The 17,803-nt window shown below is 49.6% G+C and overlaps 2 protein-coding genes across 2 annotated transcripts in view; one reads left to right on the plus strand and one right to left on the minus strand.

The window, feature by feature from the left end:
- LOC132586354 (cytochrome P450 2F3-like) overlaps positions 1–9,579 on the minus strand; it is a 47,164-nt gene extending 37,585 nt beyond the window's left edge. The window contains exon 1 of the mRNA XM_060258390.1: positions 9,367–9,579. Within this exon, the coding sequence (XP_060114373.1) occupies positions 9,367–9,493 (127 nt within the window). The 5' untranslated portion in view covers positions 9,494–9,579. The remainder of the gene's footprint in view (positions 1–9,366) is intronic.
- LOC132586353 (cytochrome P450 2G1-like) overlaps positions 1–17,803 on the plus strand; it is a 520,878-nt gene that overhangs the window by 294,405 nt on the left and 208,670 nt on the right. The window lies entirely within an intron of this gene.

Genomic DNA, 17,803 nt, shown 5'->3' on the forward strand with positions numbered 1-17,803 from the left:
GACCTATGGCTGATCCAAGGCCATGCCAGCAGCTGCAGGTGGAGGAGTGGGGAATCAAACCCGGTTCTCCCAGATAAGAGTCCACACACTTAACCACTACACCAAACTGGCTCTCCACAAGAGATTTATCTCTTCTCCCCTGCTCTTCAAGGAGCACACAGAAGAGAGGAGCAACGCAGAAACAGATAGTTTTAAAAGAAAAGGTGTGGGTTCCTGTTCCTCCCTCCCTTTTGAACTGGGCAGAAGACAGAACCCTGGAGAGAGCTGCTGGGAAGGTGAGCGTTTCTTTGCCTTCCCCAAACTGCTAAATCACTAAGTAGCATTAACTGAGATTGCTCTATGAGAGGACTGTTTGGGGGTGCGTGGGTTCTTGTAGACTCCTAGGGAGGGCTTTGTTTGGGTCTTTGTTGGGTCTGTTGCTCACTGAGCAAGGTCTGTTTGCCTGGGGCTGATTTCAAACATGGGTTGCAATATCAACTTTTGGGGGGTATTTTTGTATGGTGCAGCCTCATTTGGAATAGCGTGTCCAGTTCTGGTCACTGTGTCTCCAAAGGACATTGCAGAGCTGGAAAACGTACAGGAAGGGGTCCAGAAAACTTTCACAACCAGTAACCCTAAGCAAGGATATTCTGTTTCTACAATAACAGCTGCCAGTTGGGAAACTTGGCAAGTCAAGTGCTTGTTTTGGCAGTTAAGACCCAAAGCCCAGTCCTCGGGTACCTTAGGGAGCGTGTAGCCACGAAAGTGAATATCCCTTGTAACTGCACGGGGCCCCCCCATTGGGACGACATCAGCAAAGCGCTGGATCTCGTGGATCAAGGCCTCCGTGTAAGGCAGTTGCGCCCGATCCTCGACTGTTGGGCTGCGATGAGGGCCAACAACCCGGCTGATTTCTTCATAGACTTTGGCTGTCGGCAAGAAGAGGACAAGAAGGAGGAGTATAGTGCTATCTCAAAACAGGGGGGAGAACACACACGTGGCCCGCACAGGACCTTGATTTCAGTCCAGGAAAGAGAGATCATGATGCAGGGCATGGAAAGATGGGTCTTTGCCTCTACTTCTGGAGAGGGCAGGCCAGTGCACTGACACGGAGTAGGCAGATGGCCAGAAGACCAACATATAAGAAGTATAACTAACTGGTAGAGAAATGTTTCCAGCGCAATTCCTTCATCCATACTCTTTGCAAACCTTTGAATGTCTACTGTCTGATCAAGTCTTACAAATGAATGGATGCTATTAATCTCGTTGCATGTCCTTGCAAATGTAAGACAATTTCCCCAATTGGATCATTTAGGTTTGCAAATACAAGCACCACAAGTGCCATTTGGGAATTTCTTGTGAAGGATGGGCTCAGGCAAGTATGATCTTCCAGCCAAGAGAATAACCCAAAGGCAAAGTGCAACCTGCTCCTGCAGCAATTAAAGGTCAAGGCAGTCCCCTGTGCAAGCACGGGGCCGTTACTGATTCATGGGGTGTGATGTCACATCAGGACGTTTTCTTAGCAGACTTTTGTTATGGGGTGGTTTGCCATTGCATTCCCCAGTCATCTACACTTTACTCCCAGCAAGCTGGGGACTCACTTTACTGACCTGGGAAGGCTGGAAGGCAGAGTCAACCTGGAGCCGGCTACCTGAACCCAGCTTCTGCTGGGATCAAACTCAGGTCGTGAGCAGAAAACTTGGACTGCAGTACTGCAGCTTTACTACTCTGTGCCACGGGGCTCCTGCAACTATTAGATGAGTCCTAACGGAGCCTAGATGTGTAATGGGGGGACCAGTCAGCCCCACTCAAGATCTGTTATGGCCCATTTAATTGTTGCGGTTGTGGATCCCACCTGAAGACAGAAAAGCTATCTCAGAAAAGCAGGTGGTGTAGATCAGGGGTGGCCAATGGTAGCTCTCCAGATGTTTTTTTGCCTACGACTCCCATCAGTCCTAGCCATAGGCAATGCTGGCTGGGGCTGATGGGAGTCGTAGGCAAAAAGCATCTGGAGAACTACCGATGGCAACCCCTTGTGTAGATGAAGAAAAGACTAAAGCAGCAGTCTTCGTAACATCTACCTGGGACTCTGAACTAGACCAGCCCTGTACTGCTATCCTCCTCGCAAGGCCATGAGAAGATGACCCTGGAGGTCCCTTCCAACTCTATGGTTCTAAAAGGGCACATGGCCCAGTGGGAGGGGACTTCTTTTGTATGTCATTTCATTTTATTCGATTTATATCGAATTTATATCCCGCCCTCCCCACCATCTCTGGCCCCTCCCATTAAGAAACATCTCATGCAGGGTTTTTTCCTGGGGAGATGCAGTGGAATGGAGTTCTGGACAGTGTTCCCTCTAAATTGAGTTAGTGTGAGCTAGCTCACAGATTTTGAGCCTCCAGCTCACACGTTTTTCTCTTAGCTCAGGAAGGAGGACCCTAGAGCACACTAATTTATGCAGTAGCTCACCACTTGAATGGCAGTAGCTCACAAAGTAGAATTTTTGCTCACAAGACTCTGCAGCTTAGAGGGAACATTGGTTCTGCAACCTCTTTGTGGAAACAAGTTTCTCCAAAAAAGCTTAAAAGATCATGAGGGCACCCTTGTGCCTCTCCTTCATTTCCCTCCTGAGAGTTCCGGCACCTCTTTTTCTAGAAAAAAAGACTCCCCTGGAAAGTGAAAAAGTGAAGAACTCAGCGAGAGGGACTGACGGGGCCTGGCTCAGCCTTCACATACTCCAGTGAACGATTTCCCCTTCTCACCCTGCACGTCAGGGTACTTCATGAGGATGAGGATCGCATAGAGGAGGGTGGTGCTGATCGTCTCCGTGCCCGCAAAGAACAGGTTGTGAGCTGTCATCACAAGAGTGTTCGTGTGGAAGTGGGTGAGGGGGTCCTTCTTTTCCTGCAGGACCAGAGGGAGAAAGAGCATCCTTTACACATCCAGGGAGAGGGACGTTGCTGCGCACCCTCCAGGAATAAGCTTACATGGCCATACCACTGGCCTGAGGGCACATGGCGCACTAAGCAGACTTGTAGCCTGCCGCCCCCCTCCACAGCACCCGCCACATCTCCCCACCTCCTCCTCCCTCCTTTCTCCACCCCAGGCCTATTTCAGTGCCTGGAACAGGTCAAGCACTGCTCTCAGGCTATCTAAATGCAGCTTCCTCAATCATCTGATCGGCGGGTAAAACCACACGGTGCACTCACCGTCAGCCCCAGAGCAGGCGAGCAGCAGCACCAAGGAACTGCGTCCTGAAAGTGTGGCCGCCGCCACTGACTCCTCCCCACTTTCTTCCCATCCAGGAAGTGGGGAGGATGCAGCGGCGGCCGCTGCCATCCTTTTAGGACGCGGTTTCTTCGTGCTGCTGCTGATCAGCTGAACAGTGGGGGGGGGGTGCCTTTATATAGCCTGGGAGTGGCGCTCGACCCATAAGAACATAAGAACATAAGAGAAGCCATGTTAGATCAGGCCAATGGCCCATCCAGTCCAACATTCTGTGTCACACAGCGGCCAAATATATATATATATATATATATATATATACACACACACACACACACACACACACACACACACACTGTGGCTAATAGCCACTGATGGACCTCTGCTCCATATTTTTATCTAACCCCTTCTTGAAGGTGGCTATGCTTGTGGCCGCCACCACCTCCTGTGGCAGTGAATTCCACATGTTAATCACCCTTTGGGTGAAGAAGTACTTCCTTTTATCCGTTTTAACCTGTCTGCTCAGCAATTTCATCGAATGCCCACGAGTTCTTGTATTGTGAGAAAGGGAGAAAAGTACTTCTTTCTCTACTTTCTCCATCCCATGCATTATCTTGTAAACTTCCATCATGTCACCCCTCAGTCGACGTTTCTCCAAGCTAAAGAGCCCTAAGCGTTTCAACCTTTCTTCATAGGGAAGGTGTTCCAGCCCTTTAATCATTTTAGTTGCCCTTTTCTGAACTTTCTCCAATGCTATAATATCCTTTTTGAGGTGCGGCGACCAGAACTGCACACAGTACTCCAAATGAGACCGCACCATCGATTTATACAGAGGCATTATGATACTGGCTGAATACCATTCCGGGTATTGAAATAGACCTGGGTGAGGAAGGGAGGGAGGAGGAGGCTGAGGAGCGAGCAAACTACGCGTTTGCCTAGGAGGGAGGGGGGAAGCCGAATTTGGTGACCCCGCCCTGCCGGCACCCTAGGCAACTGCCACAAGGATCTAGAAGCACATCAGGAACTTGACCTTCAGCTATGACTTTGGACAGAATTCTTTGAACTACTCTGTCTAAAAGGCCTTGTCACCTGCATAACAGCAATTCAAACTCAAGCATAAACAAGCATCACTTAAAACAGATCTGTTCAGCTCCTGCCTCATCTACGAGGGTGACACCGAAGATCACCCATTATCAAAAGGCGCTTGGAAGCAGGTTGAAATGTTGGAAGGAATTATTAAGACCCCTTTCCCTTAGTCCCAGCTGGGCATTCCTTTCAGCCCACCTCCTTTCCTGCCCACCTGAGTCAGGAAAATATTGATTCTGTCAGGCAATGTCAATTTCCTTTAATGCAAGATGCTTATTAAACATAGTTGCCATGTTTAACCAATGTTACTAACCATAAAAGAAGCTGGGCACATCAAAGTGGAAAGTTGCTAGTGCCCTGCTTGGGCCTCTCTCACGATTACTAACAAATGCAAGAATTTGTCCTTTGAAGATAAAGCGCCTCCAGGGACGAACTCTCCAGCTAGTCCCAGGAAGGAAAACCACAGGGGAAAGATAAGAGGATGTTACCGTGTGAATATTCACACATAAGAACATAAGAGAAGCCATGTTAGATCAGGCCAATGGCCCATCCAGTCCAACATTCTGTGTCACACAGAGGCCAAATATATATATATACACACACACACACACTGTGGCTAATAGCCACTGATGGACCTCTGCTCCATATTTTTATCTAACCCCCTCTTGAAGGTGGCCATGCTTGTGGCCGCCACCACCTCCTGTGGCAGTGAATTCCACATGTTAATCACCCTTTGGGTGAAGAAGTACTTCCTTTTATCCGTTTTAACCTGTCTGCTCAGCAATTTCATCGAATGCCCACGAGTTCTTGTATTGTGAGAAAGGGAGAAAAGTACTTCTTTCTCTACTTTCTCCATCCCATGCATTATCTTGTAAACCTCTATCATGTCACCCCTCAGTCGACGTTTCTCCAAGCTAAAGAGCCCTAAGCGTTTCAACCTTTCTTCATAGGGAAGGTGTTCCAGCCCTTTAATCATTCTAGTTGCCCTTTTCTGAACTTTCTCCAATGCTATAATATCCTTTTTGAGGTGTGGCGACCAGAACTGCACACAGTACTCCAAATGAGACCGCACCATCAATTTATACAGGGGCATTATGATACTGGCTGATTTGTTTTCAATTCCCTTCCTAATAATTCCCAGCATGGCGTTGGCCTTTTTTATTGCAAACGCACACTGTCTTGACATTTTCAGTGAATTTACCATGACCCCAAGATCTCTCTCATGGTCAGTCTCTGCCAGTTCACACCCCATCAACCTGTATTTGTAGTTGGGATTCTTGGCCCCAATGTGCATTAATTTGCACTTGGCCACATTGAACCGCATCTGCCATGTTGACGCCCACTCACCCAGCCTCAACAGATCCCTTTGGAGTTCCTCACAATCCTCTCTGGTTCTCACCACCCTGAACAATTTAGAGTCATCCGCAAATTTGGCCACTTCACTGCTCACTCCCAACTCTAAATTATTGATGAACAAGTTAAAGAGCATGGGAACCACTACCGAGCCCTGCGACACCCCACTGCTTACCGTCCTCCACTGCGAAGACTGCCCATTTATACTCACTCTCTGCTTCCTATTACTCAGCCAGTTTTTGATCCACAAGAGGACACGTGAATAGAGCATTGTTTAGACTTTGTAGCTTTGTTTAGAGAACCTTTGATGTGCCACCTTTAAGTATGCCCCACAACGTTACTTAGTATCAGTCCCAATCTTCCTGTTCACTGCATATGGATTATCAAATAAAACCTTACTTTGTTTCAACTCGAAGACTGGTTACTTTGAAATCTGATTTCCTGACAGATTCATTGATTGATTGATTTGATTTGATTTATATTCTGCCCTCCCCCACAATTAGGTCACGTCATTTCATGAAGCAACATAGTAATGTTAAAACGTTAAAATTAACGGGTGGGATTCTACCAGGGCCTCCTGGAGAGCCAGTTTGGTGTAGTGGTTAAGTGTGCGGACTCTTATCTGGGAGAACCGGGTTTGATTCCCCACTCCTCCACTTGCACCTGCTGGAATGGCCTTGGGTCAGCCATAGCTCTGGCAGAGGTTGTCCTTGAAAGGGCAGCTGCTGGGAGAGCCCCCTCCAGCCCCACCCACCTCACAGGCTGTCTGTTGTGGGGGAGGAAGGTAAAGGAGATTGTAAGCCGCTCTGAGACTCTTCGGAGTGGAGGGCGGGATATAAATCCAATATCTTCTTCTTCTTCTTCTTTGCATATTAGGCCACACACCCCTGATGTAGCCAATCCTCGAAGAGCTTACAAAAAAAAGCCTTGTAAGCTCTTGGAGGATTGGCTACATTGGGGGGAGGTGGCCTAATCTGCAAAGGAGCTCCTGCCAGAATCCCACCCCTGAAAATTAAACAGAACAAACAATTTAAGCAGACATTAAAATGAAATATAAAAGCCAAGTTTCAGTCAAATCAGAACAAGGTAGTTCATAGTGCCTCCTGGAAGATGCTGAATTAGATGCTAGTTAATAACAACCTGGTTTTTGCTGATGTTCTGTTGGCCTCTTTGAGCAAGGCAATTCACAATGAAAGCACTGTGAGCAAGGTGGACTGGACATCCGCTACCTCAGCCAAAGGCCTGGCTGAATAGCTTCATTTTTCATGTCCAGTAGAACTGTAATAACTCTCGCAGGGCCCTGATTTCCAGTGGGAACCTCTCCCACCAGCCTGGGGCCAGGACAGAAAAGGGCCTGGCCCTGATCGAGGCTAATCAGATGTCTTTGGGGTCAGGGACTACCAGAACTAGGGTGGGGTTTTGCACTTGAATGTAACCTGATCCCCTCTCTGCACCTGCTGCATTCTGAGAAGGAAGCAGTCGATGAAGTCGCGAGGGAAGTTGGGGTCCAGGGTCTCCTGGTGCTTCTTGACTATCTCCAGAAGGAAGCAGCGCAACTCCTCATAATTCTTGAACATTTTGTTGTGGGGCCCAGGCAGGTAACGCATGACACGAGAGAATATGTTGTACATCTGCAGAGAGGAAGAGACAACCTCAGGGGTCTGGGCGCACCACTCCAGGTGGCGAGCTAGATTTGGTTTTAAGGCATTTCAGACGTGGTTTGCCATTGCCTGCTTCTGAGTCATGCATGAGCAATAAGGAGCTTTCCAAACTTTCCTCAAGGGCTCCTTTGCATATTAGGCCACACACCCCTGATGGAGCCAATCCTCCAAGAGTTTACAGGGCTCTTCTTACAGGGCCTACTGGAAGCTCCAGGAGGATTGGCTACATCAGGGGTGTGTGGCCTAATAGGTAAAGGAGTTCCTGCTTCAAAGAAAGCCCTGCCCTTTCCTCCATCCATTTTTAAAATCCCCTTCTAATGCCAGCCATCACTCACCTGTATCCATGAGCTGCTTAAGTGGTGGAAATTGTCGTTCATCAAGCCAACCAAGGTGAGGAATTTCTTGTCCTTATAGTCAAATCGATCCCCAACAACAATGGAACAGATGACGTTGAAGACAGCGTGGCTGATGAGGGAAGAGGGGTCAACGGGCTCCGCTGGGGAAACGCCAAAAAAGCACAGAGTGGGTCAGGAGCCCCTTGCCCAAGGATCACAGGGCATTTAATTAGTCAGGATGGGAGCTGTTACCAGGCCTCAGATCCAGCAGGAGCTCAGAGGAGCACAGCTCCTGAACCTTTCTGATGGTTTCCCCTCCTCCTCCCCACCCACCATGTCCATTGAATAGCAGGTGCAGCTGCATGAAAATCCCTGGATGAGCTTCAGCACCTGTTTTTCTACAAAATGACCCCTGGCTGTTATAAAGGTGTTCCGTTGACAGACTGTGATGACTAACGACCAACACAGCTGCCCGCCTGGATCAGACTATGATGCGGAGTTTTTGTCATTTTTTCAGCTGAGATATGCCCTGTCAGCTTCTATTGAACAACGGTATTGACAACTGAGCATCTGTTGGTACCTCAATAGAACGCTGTGGCATTAGTGCCTTAGAGTCTCCTTTGCTTGTAGAAACTCTAATCGAATCAAGGCAGAAAACAGCACGTCGACAATATTTGTTTATAAATACCTGATGTCAATTAACAAAAATCCAATATGTCGAGTCTCAGAAATGGATGGAACAAGCAGCTAGGCAGGCCTGTAGCTACGGGGGAGGGCAGAGCCCACCTTCCTCAACCCCCCCCCCTCGCCGCCTTTCTCTCCCACCCGCCACCTTTCTCGGTCACTCCCTGCCTTCGTCGCCTGTCTTTCTCCCCACCAGCCACCTTCCTCACCTTCCCCATGCCCCCCCCACCAACAGGTCTCCCCCATCTAAAATGTTCTGGCTACGGGCCTGCAGCTAGGTCATCCTCTTTGGCCAACACAATGAGAGGGAGGCACCCAGAGAAGACCACCTGCAACAAATCCATACAGAATCAAATGGGGGTCACCAGCTTGGAATATCTTGCTTCTCTTCTTCACCTGGACTGTGCTCCTTCTTCTTCCGTTGCCCTCTCTCAAGTCTGTGCATCTGGCTACCATCTGGTCACAGCCCTTTTCTGCGGATGGACCAGTCCTTTGAAATGGCCCCACAGAGCACGCTCAGAGAATCCCTTCACTTCCTACATTCGGTCAAATAGTCTTATTTCAAAGGGCAGTTAGGTTGAGGGGAACCTAACTTGTATATTTGGCTGGGTTGTTTTAGTCTTGCTGGTGGTTTGGTTTATTGCAGCTTGCTGCTCTGAAACTGTGAAGATATAGACATGCTTTCAATAGATAAGTACATGAGAGTCCAACAACAGTCGGATGTAAATACATTTGCTGTCCAAACTTGCTGCTTCCCTGAGGCATCCCTGCCCCCGCCCACCCACACACCTTTGGTCTTGGCAAGCTCTTCCACCATGCACTGCGCCTCCTCTTGGATCCGTTCCTCCATCCCTCGCCGACCCATCCCAAATTCTCGCAATGTCTGTATAGCAAAACGCCGCAGCATCTTCCATTTGTCATCATTAGAAAAAGCGATCCCTGCGGGAGTGCAGAAGGGGGAGTGAAGAGACCACAAGACCACCAGAGGACGCTATAGAGACGGGCAGGTCATCTTTTCCCAGGGGCGAAGCCAAGTCGCTTACCATCCCCTTGCGTGAACTGGGTTATCACTGGGAAGTCCCCACGCCCACTGAAGTCCTCTCCTTGGTCCACCAGGGCCTCCTTCACAGTCTGGTATCCACAGAGAACCACAAATGGCTTGGGTCCCATGTATATGGTGTAAACGGAGCCATATTTCTCTTTCAGCTAGTGATACACAAGGGAAAACGTATTGTCCTACCGTTTAACCATGATGTGCAAGAAGATCAGAAATAAAGCCGCTTCTAAAATTGTTCAGCACTACCTGGAACCCCTTCAAAGCGGAGGAACGGCTCTCTTTGAGGTCAGGACCTTCCTACACTCTATTCCCTCACTGGCCAGGGGCTCAGAAATCCAGAGATTCCCTTTAAAACACCAAGACTGTGTTGCTTCCCCTCCCGTGACAGAAGGTGCCTCCACCAAAACATGCACCTGCAAAGCCGCTTCACACAACGGCCGGCCTTACCGCCATCAGGGACTTGACCAAGTTCTTATGATCCAGTTGGAAGATGTTTCCCACAATGGGGAATGGGCGAGGTCCGGGGGGCAAGTGCTCCTTGGTGCCCTGCCTCTGCCCCTTCCCCTTCTGAACCAGCAACAGACAGGCACTGCAGATGGCCAGAAGGGCAGCCACGACCACGCTCCACTCCATGCCAGCGGCCCTGAAGAGATGCCAGTCAAAAGGTCCTCTCTCCAGTCTTCCCTCTCAAGCTTAATGAGCGGGAGTGAAGCAATCAGCACCTCGGGTGCTGCGCTAGCATACAATCCAGGGGCAGGTCCTACAAAAAGGGCAGAGCCAAGTACCTGGTGATGAAAGGTTTGGAGGAGGAGGTGAGAAAGTTCTGCATGCTTTCCATGAAATGCACTTTCTCCTGTGCACTCTAATGGGTTCTCAGGCAATGAAGAAGAAGAAAAAGAAAGAAGAAGAAGAAGAAGAAGAAGAAGAAGAAGAAGAAGAAGAAGAAGAAGAAGAAGAAGAAGAAGAAGAAGAAGAAGAAGAAGAAGAAGAAGAAGAAGAAGAAGATGATGATGATGATGATGATGATGATGATGATGATGATGATGATGATGATGATGATGATGATGATGATGATGATGATATTGGATTTATATCCCTCCCTCCACTCCGAAGAGTCTCAGAGCGGCTCACAATCTCCTTTACCTTCCTCCCCCACAACAGACACCCTGTGAGGTAGATGAAGATATTGGATTTATATCCCACCCTCCACTCCGGAGAGTCTCAGAGAGGCTCACAATCTTCTTTCCCTTCCTCCCCCACAACAGACACCCTGTGAAGTAGATGAAGATATTGGATTTATATCCCGCCCTCCACTCCAAAGAGTCTCACAGCGGCTCACAATCTCCTTTCCCTTCCTCCCCCACAACAGACACCCTGTGAGGTAGATGAAGATATTGGATTTATATCCCGCCCTCCACTCCGAAGAGTCTCACAGTGGCTCACAATCTCCTTTCCCTTCCTCCCCCACAACAGACACCCTGTGAGGTAGATGAAGATATTGGATTTATATCCTGCCCTCCATTCCGAAAAGTCTCAGAGCGGCTCACAATCTCCTTTCCCTTCCTCCCCCACAACAGACACCCTGTGAGGTAGATGAAGATATTGGATTTATATCCTGCCCTCCATTCCGAAAAGTCTCAGAGCGGCTCACAATCTCCTTTACCTTCCTCCCCCACAACAGACCCCCTTTGGGGTAGATGAAGATACTGGATTTATATTCCACCCTCCACTCCAAAGAGTCTCAGAGCGGCTGACAATCTCCTTTCCCTTCCTCTCCCACAACAGACACCCTGTGAGGTAGATGAAAATACTGGATTTATATCCCACCCTCCACTCCGAAGAGTCTCAGAGTGGCTCACAATCTCCTTTCTCTTCCTCTCCCACAACAGACACCCTGTGAGGTAGATGAAGATATTGGATTTATATCCCGCCCTCCACTCCAAAGAGTCTCACAGCGGCTCACAATCTCCTTTCCCTTCCTCTCCCACAACAGACACCCTGTGAGGTAGATGAAAATACTGGATTTATATACCACCCTCCACTCCGAAGAGTCTCAGAGTGGCTCACAATCTCCTTTCTCTTCCTCTCCCACAACAGACACCCTGTGAGGTAGATGAAGATATTGGATTTATATCCCGCCCTCCACTCCGAAGAGTCTCAGAGCGGTTCAAAATCTCCTTTCCCTCCCCCCCCCCCCATAACAGACACCCTGTGAGGTATATGAAGAAGATATTGGATTTATATCCCGCCCTCCACTCCGAAGAGTCTCAGAGCGGTTCAAAATCTCCTTTCCCTTCCCCCCCCATAACAGACACCCTGTGAGGTAGATGAAGATATTGGATTTATATCCCGCCCTCCACTCCGAAGAGTCTCAGAGCGGTTCAAAATCTCCTTTCGCTTCCCCCCCCATAACAGACACCCTGTGAGGTAGATGAGGATATTGGATTTATATCCCGCCCTCCGCTCCGAAGAGTCTCAGAGCGGTTCAAAATCTCCTTTCCCTTCCCCCCACATAACAGACACTCTGTGAGGTAGATGAAGATATTGGATTTATATCCCGCCCTCCACTCCGAAGAGTCTCAGAGCGGTTCAAAATCTCCTTTCCCTTCCCCCCACATAACAGACACTCTGTGAGGTAGATGAAGATATTGGATTTATATCCCGCCCTCCACTCCGAAGAGTCTCAGAGCGGCTCACAATCTCCTTTACCTTCCTCCCCCACAACAGACACCCTGTGAGGTGGGTGGGGCTGGAAAGGGTTCTCACAGCAGCTGCCCTTTCAAGAACAACCTCTGCCAGAGCTATGGCTGACCCAGCAGCTGCAAGTGGAGGAGTGGGGAATCAAACCCGGTTCTCCCAGATAAGAGTCCGCACACTTAACCACTACAACATACTGATTTATACCCCACCCTTCTCTCTGAATCAGAGTCTCAGAGCGGCTTACAATCTCCTATATCTTCTCCCTCCACAACAGACACCCTGTGAGGTGGGTGGGGCTGAGAGAGCTCTCACAGCAGCTCCCCTTTCAAGGACAACTCCTGCGAGAGCTATGGCTGACCCGAGGCCATGCTAGCAGGTGCAAGTGGAGGAGTGGGGAATCAAACCCAGTTCTCCCAGATAAGAGTCCGCACACTTAACCACTACACCAAACTGGCTACACCAAGAGGCGAGGTGGTAGCAATAACAAGCTCTTTATTGAGTACAGCATGGTCGGTGGCTGCACTAATAAGACTGAGGAACAGGGCCAATTGTATGCAACAGGGGTTGCCAACGGTAGCTCTCAAGATTTTTTGGCCTACAACTCCCATCAGCCCCAGCCAGCATGGCGGATGGCTGGGTCTGATGGGAGTTGTAGGCAAAAACATCTGGAGAGCTACCGTTGGCCACCCCTGATATACAACACTGGGTTCCTGCTAGGGTCGCCAATCTCCAGGCGAGGACAGTAGGTCCTCCCCCTGCTTCAGGGTCATCAGAAAGCGGGGGGAGGGGAGGGAAACGTCTTCTGGGGACTCTGTTATTCCCTATGGAGACTTATTCCCATAGGAAATAATGGAGAATTGATCTGCAGATATCTGGGGCTCTGGGGGATGCTGTCTTTTGAGGTAGAGACACCAAATTTTCAGTACAGCATCCGGTGCCTCACCCCAGAATACCCTCCAAGTTTCAAAAAGATTGGACCAGGGGGTCCAATTCTATGAGCCCCAAAAGAAGGTGCCCCTATCCTTCATTATTTCCTATGGAAAGAAGGCATTTTAAAAAGGTGTGCGGTCCCTTTCAATGTGCTGGCCGGAACTCCCTTTGGAATTTCGTTATGTTTGTCACACCCTTGCTCTTGGCTCCACCCCCATGTCCCCTGGCTCCACCCCCATGTCCCCTGGCTCCACCCCCATGTCCCCTGGCTCCACCCCAAAGTCCCCAGCTATTTCTTGATTTGGACTTGGTAACCCTAGTTCCCGTGCTAGCACGTGATTGGGTCATTCAAACCAGCATGGGGCCGGTGATTGGAGCACGGCAGTCTGGATTTGGATCCTCCTGCCCATTGTTCCCAAGCCCCCAAGCTCAGCCCTCCAGAACACCATTGCTGGCAACATTGACTCTCATACATAACATCCTGTGTTGTCATCTCCATAAGGACAGGCAGCCCCTCTGAGGGTGATTTCAGAGCTGGGCACCTCTAGTGGGCAGGGGTCGTTTTGTAGAAAAATAGGTGGTGGAGCTCATCCAGGGATTGTTATGCAGCTGCACCTACTATTCAATGGACAAGGAGGTGGGACTCTCAGAAAGGTTCAGGAGCTGCGCTCCTGTGAGCTCCCACTGAACCTGAGAGCTGCTAGTGGGTAACCAGAAGCTTTTCAACACCCACACGTTCTGTAAAAGAGAAGACTGCACTCTGCCACAAGGAGCACAGTGGCCATCCACTCACAGCTGTCCCTTGGGGGTTCCCAGAGACTCCACAAAGACAGGCCTGAGGAACAAGTTCCTGCTGAGTTCCCCTGGCTGCTTGGAGGGCATTCTGCCTCAGGGATTATACCCCACTCAACTCTCTGCCCTGCCCAAACATCAGCTTCCCAAGTTCCACACCCAAATCTGCAGTTGGCAACCATACACCAACATGATTCAGCTCCAGGGTAGAAATTAAAAGATTACTGGCGCCAACTTGGAAAACGATCTAAGATAACTCCTGAGCACCTGTATGAGATTCCAGCCAGTACAGCTGGAGAATATGGTTGGCTATCAGTGGAGAGGTTAATCTTAGCCCAGCTGCTATGGGAAGAGGGGTTCTGCTTGACACAGAAGACAGGATTTTGTTTTCTCAATATGTTTTCTATCTGCTGCAGGAATGCCCCCGTGATGAGTTCTTCAGCACAAATGACAAGAAGCCTTTTGGTTGATCTGGACATGAAATCATCTGACCTAAGGCCTTGGTATATTTAGCAGAGCCTTTTTTTGAGCAACAATGCAGATCCAACTGGCTTGGGCATCAGGGGTGTGGCCTGATATGCAAATTAATTTGTGCTGCGCTTTTTCTACAAAAAAAGTCCTGTGTGAAACAATGGTAACATCAGGGGGTGTGGCCCAATATGCAAATGAGTTCCTGCTGGGCTTCACTATTTTACTGTGCAAAGTACTTCTAAAATGAATGCAGAACAATGGAGACTCTTACTTTTTCCACAGACTTCGCAGGAAGACCCACATGGCTCTACTGGCTCAGCCCACACCCAGCCAGGCTCCTACAGAAATTTAAAGGCACACACACCTTCCAAAAAGCAAGCCACTCCCAAGCTTCTTCTAGCCTTCCAAGGTGGAAAGGCACATGGGGGCTGCTGGGGCTGGTGGAGGGGAGGAGCCTGCAAAACTGGGACCCGGGGACTGGCAAGCCTAGCAGGCAGGCACTTAGCAGTCTTTCTAAGTTCCTGTTGTCTCCAAGCCACACAACTGGAGAAAACAGGCAAGGAGAGGGCAGGCTCTTCAAGAAACAATCTCCTGCCTATTGAGCTCCACTACCTATTTCTCTACAAAATGACCCCTGGGGCTGGGGATAAAGACAACAAAGCTCATAGAAATTAATGTGGGATCAAACGATCCTCAGGCAGGCTTCCTGAAGAACCCACAGGCCAAAGGGAACTTTAAAAACAGGCCTGGAAACGAGCTGGATCCTTCCGAAGAGCTTTAGACACTGACAAGAGAGGCTCAGATGGGCAGGGCTGAAGCTGATCCCAGAGTTTCCAAGCACCCTTCAAAACCACCCCCATCTCCAATAGTCTCCAGATCATGGAGCATTCTGGCATGGCTCCTTCAGCCCAAGAGGTTAGACTTCAGCCCAAGAGGTTAGGCACAGGTTAGACTACTGCTATGCTCTCTGTGGGGGGCTGCCCTTGAAGGCTGCCAGGCCCACTTCAAAGAGCTGGTTGTCCCTTTGCAGCCTGGGGCCCTCTTGCCACATGCTCCAGGCACGTGCCCTGATCCCGAGCTGCCTTCCTTAGACGGCCTCCTCCTCAGGATGGTGCACCTGGCTGCAGTCAGGTGGGGCCTTTTCTCTGGAAGGCCAGTCCTTGGAACAGCTTGACAGAGCCGGCACAAACGGCCCCTTCCCTTCCTGCATTCCGTCAGTCTTATTGCAAAGGGCATTCCAGTCTAGGGTAAACACAGGGTTCATTTTGTAGGGAAAAAGGCGCCGGAACTCGTTAACACAACTCATTTGCATATTGCTGACATCACCAGAAGGTGTGCTAAATTATATCAGCTCAGCATCTACCTTAAAGTGCTTCTTGAATCGTAATCATCATCATAAAACCTTACTTCCATCAGACTTTTAAAACGACTTTCTCCTCTGTGGCCACAGTGGCATGAGAAAGATTTCCATCTGTCTGCTTTATAGGTTTGGGTTATTTTCCCATCTTTTGTGAGGAAAACATTAGAAAGTTCATCAGACCTTAGAGTTCAGCAAAATTCTCACAGGGGGTTGAACAATGGAGCCCAGAAGGAAGTATTTGGTGGGGAAGGGGAGAGAGAGAGAGAAAGAGCACAATAAAATTTAGAGGTCGCAAAGCTCTGCTCCTGTGAGCTCCTGCCCAAAATGCGGGCTAGGTCAACTGCTTTGCAGATCTCTCTGCGTGGTTCGTATCTTACGGATGGTTTGCTTTATTGTACTGTATGTATTTGCAACGCAGCTTGGTTACCTGCTCTAAAGCTAAGAAGGGAAGGCCGGATAGAAACCTTTTCAATAAATATGTACATGAGATTCCTTTGACTGTCAGATGTAAATATGTTTGCTGTCCAAACTTGCTGCTTCTCCAAGTTGTCCCCTCCCAACATGCACCCACCTTCGATCTTGGCAAGCTCTTCCACCATGCACCGGGCCTCCTCTTGGATCCATTCCTCGATACTGCGCCGACCCATCCCGAACTCTCGCAACGTCTGTATAGCAAAACGCCGCAATGCCTTCCATTTGTTGCCATTAGAAAAAGAAATCCCTGCGGGGACACAAGAGATTCTGTGTGAAGAGGCCAACTTGAAACTCTCTTTTCACAGGACTATGAGAGGCCCCTGGAGAGGAAGCCCAGATGCTCACCGTCCCCTCGAGTGAAGTGGGTCAGAGCTGGGCACTCCCCACAGCCACAGAAGTTCTCGCCTCGGTCCACCAGGGCCTCCTTCACAGCCTGGTATCCACACAGCACCACAAAAGGCTGCATGGTGTAAAAGGAGCCGTATCTCTCTCTCAGCTGGAGACACACAAGGAAACAAATGTCTACCCTTCACAATGCGCAGATGGATGCAAAGCAGAACACTCAGCCAGAAATTGCTCAGCAGTGCGAGAGACCCAGCCAGAGCAGTATAAAGTATTTTTTATACCCTGAAGATCAGACTTGCTGTCTGCTGTCCAGTTAGTAACTTCACTAAGCTCTGTGCAAGAAGATACAGTAAATGAAGCCGGGTGTCTAGACATGCTAAGAGTCAGGTAACACTCAACAAGAGCAAACCAATGGTCAGTGCTAGTAAATACACAACCTGCCCTCCAACACAGGCCTTCTCAGTGCTAAAGGAGGACCCTTAACTCTCTTGGAGGAGGCCCCCACGAACAGGGGCGGGGCCAGGCTTTCTGGCGCCCTGGCAAATCACCCATTAGCACCCCCCCTCCATTATTAAAAAATGCAAGGGAAATGAAGAGTGCCAAACTGGAAACTTTCCACATTTTTAATTTACTGATTTTTAATTTTAATTTTTTTTTCAAAAAATGTGACGTTATAAAAAATGGTGGGAGTAAGTGCTTGCCTGCCTTCCTTGCTGGCCAGGAAGGAGGGGGCGGGACAGGATGAGGTGGGAGACATTGGGGAGAGGGAGGTGGCTTGGCTTTGTTGAGGGCAGCTTGGTGCTGGGAGAGGACAAGGCGACAGTGGTCAGCAGCCAGTGTCATCAGGCGTCGAGGAGGGGGTGCCAGTGGTGCACCCTAGGCCAGGTGGCGCCCTAGGCAACGGCCTACTTCGCCTACTCCCGCACACCGGCCCTGCCCACAAAATCATAGAAGCCCATGCCAACTGGCCTCACTGCCCCCCCCCCGGCCTCTGTTCTGGCCTGGCTCTGCCAACAGCTGCCAGATTGTGTAGGCAGGCTGCCCAGGCCCAGAAGCCAGACCGATAGTGCCAGATTGCCACAGTGGAAACTGCTTTTCAGTGGGGTGTAAACAGTGCCAGCCGCCAAGGGAGGAACCACATTCTCAGTACTTTCAAAGTAGCTCTCTGAGCTTGGCTTCCACAAATCCTTACACAACTTCACATTCTTGCTGCACACTCTGAAGCCAAGATGCCCCCGGGGATTTTCACTGTCAAGCCTCTGAATTCCACACTTCCTTGCTAACCAGAGAGGTGCCAGCTGACAGGGCTCATATGGTGGGTCCTAGGACAGCAAGAAGATCCAATCAGGGC

Source organism: Heteronotia binoei, chromosome 17 (genome assembly GCF_032191835.1).
Source record: "Heteronotia binoei isolate CCM8104 ecotype False Entrance Well chromosome 17, APGP_CSIRO_Hbin_v1, whole genome shotgun sequence".
NCBI lineage: Eukaryota > Metazoa > Chordata > Lepidosauria > Squamata > Gekkonidae > Heteronotia > Heteronotia binoei.